This window comes from Clupea harengus, chromosome 15, assembly GCF_900700415.2.
Source record: "Clupea harengus chromosome 15, Ch_v2.0.2, whole genome shotgun sequence".
NCBI lineage: Eukaryota > Metazoa > Chordata > Actinopteri > Clupeiformes > Clupeidae > Clupea > Clupea harengus.
In genome coordinates, this window is record NC_045166.1 from 28,517,852 (window position 1) to 28,520,351 (window position 2,500).

The 2,500-nt window shown below is 47.3% G+C and overlaps 2 protein-coding genes across 3 annotated transcripts in view; one reads left to right on the forward strand and one right to left on the reverse strand.

Annotated features, from left to right (window-relative positions):
* mthfd1l (methylenetetrahydrofolate dehydrogenase (NADP+ dependent) 1 like) overlaps window positions 1-2,500 on the reverse strand; it is a 36,817-nt gene that overhangs the window by 6,828 nt on the left and 27,489 nt on the right. The gene's annotated exons all lie outside the window — the stretch shown is intronic.
* armt1 (acidic residue methyltransferase 1) overlaps window positions 1-2,500 on the forward strand; it is a 10,752-nt gene that overhangs the window by 6,749 nt on the left and 1,503 nt on the right. For both annotated transcript variants that reach the window (XM_042709928.1, XM_042709927.1), the window contains exons 4-5: window positions 334-499; window positions 2,240-2,368. In XM_042709928.1, coding sequence (XP_042565862.1) covers window positions 334-499; window positions 2,240-2,368 — 295 coding nt within the window. The remainder of the gene's footprint in view (window positions 1-333; window positions 500-2,239; window positions 2,369-2,500) is intronic.

The window sequence follows — 2,500 nt, forward strand, 5'->3', positions numbered from 1 at the left end:
GTTAATTGCGTTAAAATATTTTATCGCGTTAATCGCAACCGCATTAATCGCATAGATTAACGCATTAACGCTGACAGCCCTAATTTATATACATATATTTAACATATTTATTTATATATTTATATACATATATTTAACATATTTTCAGCTGTATATTGGGGGGGACCAATTGGTATTTTCTCAGTATTGGACTGATTGATCTGTGTGTGTGTGTGTGTGTGTGTCTGTGTCTGTGTGTGTGTCTGTGTCTGTGTGTGTGTCTGTGTGTGTGTGTGTGTGTGTGTGTGTGTGTGTGTGTGTGTGTGTGTGTGTGTGTGTGTGTGTGTGTGTCAGCCCCCCTGTGTGTGAGTTTGATGTGTTCTGGGAGTCTAAGACACAGAGCTTCCTGGACTCGGCGCCGGCCATCACCGCCCTGTGCAGCCACCAGGGGGAGCTGAGGGGACGCTTACCACAGAGCTCCGACTCCCAGCGGATGGAGTATCTGCTCAAACTACTGCAGGTAACACACACACACACACACACACACACACACACACACACACACACACACAAGGTCCACAGTGGCGTCGTGAACACACACACACACACAAGGTCAACAGTGGCGTCGTGAACACACACACACACACACACACACACACACACACACACAAGGTCCACAGTGGCGTCGTGAACACACACACACACACACACACACACACACACACACACACAAGGTCCACAGTGGCGTTGTGAACACACACACACACACACAAGGTCCACAGTGGCGTTGCGAACACACACACACACACACACACACACACACACACAAGGTCCACAGTGGCGTCGTGAACACACACACACACACAAGGTCCACAGTGGCGTCGCGAACACACACACACACACACACACTCAAGGTCCACAGTGGCGTCGTGAGCACACACACACACACACACACACACACACACACTCAAGGTCCACAGTGGCGTCGTGAGCACAAAGAAATGATCTCATTTCATGTACAATGTCAAGAGCTTCACTTATTTTAATCAGAACCTGCTCTAATAATACTGCAGCTCCTACACACACACACACACACGCACAAACTACTGCAGGTAACACACACACACACACACACACACACAAGGTCCACAGTGGCGTCGTGAACACACACACACACACACACACACAAGGTCAACAGTGGCGTCGTGAACACACACACACACACACACACACACACAAGGTCCACAGTGGCGTCGTGAACACACACACACACACACACACACACACACAAGGTCCACAGTGGCGTCGCGAACACACACACACACACACACACTCAAGGTCCACAGTGGCATCGTGAGCACACACACACACACACACACAAGGTCCACAGTGGCGTCGCGAACACACACACACACACACACTCAAGGTCCACAGTGGCATCGTGAGCACACACACACACACACACACACACACTCAAGGTCCACAGTGGCGTCGTGAGCACACACACACACACACACACACACACACACACACACACACACACTCAAGGTCCACAGTGGCGTCGTGAGCACAAAGAAATGATCTCATTTCATGTACAATGTCAAGAGCTTCACTTATTTTAATCAGAACCTGCTCTAATAATACTGCAGCTCCTACACACACACACACGCACGCACTAACACGCGCACACACACACAAGCACACACACACATGTATATGATGTGTATTTGATGTGTGTGTGATGTGTGTATGATTTGTATGTGATGTGTGTGTGATATGAATGTGATTTTGTATATGATGTGTGTGATATATATGTGTGTGTGTGTGTGTGTGTGTGATATGTGTGTGATATGTGTGTGTGTGTGTGTGTGTGTGTGTGTGTGATATGTGTGTGATATGTATATGATGTGTGTGTGATATGTATGTGATTTTGTATATGATGTGTGTGATATATGTGTGTATGATATGTATATGATGTGTGGTATTTGTCCAGGTGTCTCTGTGGGGCAATAAGTGTGATATGTGTGTGTGATGTCTGTATGATATGTGTATGATATGTATATGATGTGTGTGTGTGTGTGTGTGTGATATATATGTGTGTGTGTGTGATGTGTGTGATGTGTATGTGTGTGATATGTATATGATGTGTGTGTGTGTGTGTGATGTGTGTGTATATGATGTGTGTGTGTGTGTGATATATATGATGTGTGTGATATGTATATGATGTGTGTGTATATGATGTGTGTGTGTGTGTGTCCAGGTGTCGCTGTGGGGCAACAAGTGTGACCTCTCCATCTCGGCGGGGCAGGAGAACTCTCAGAAGGGCAGTGGACCCCTGGACTCTCTGGACAGCCTGAGACCCTTCCTGCTTCTGGACCACTCCAAGCAGGTGTGTGTGTGGTGTGTGTGTGATGTGTGTGTGATGTGTGATGTCCCTTTCTGCTCCTGGACCACCCCAAGCAGGTGTGTGTGTGTGTGTGTGTGTGTGTGATGTGTGTGTGTGTGTGTGTGTGTGTGATGT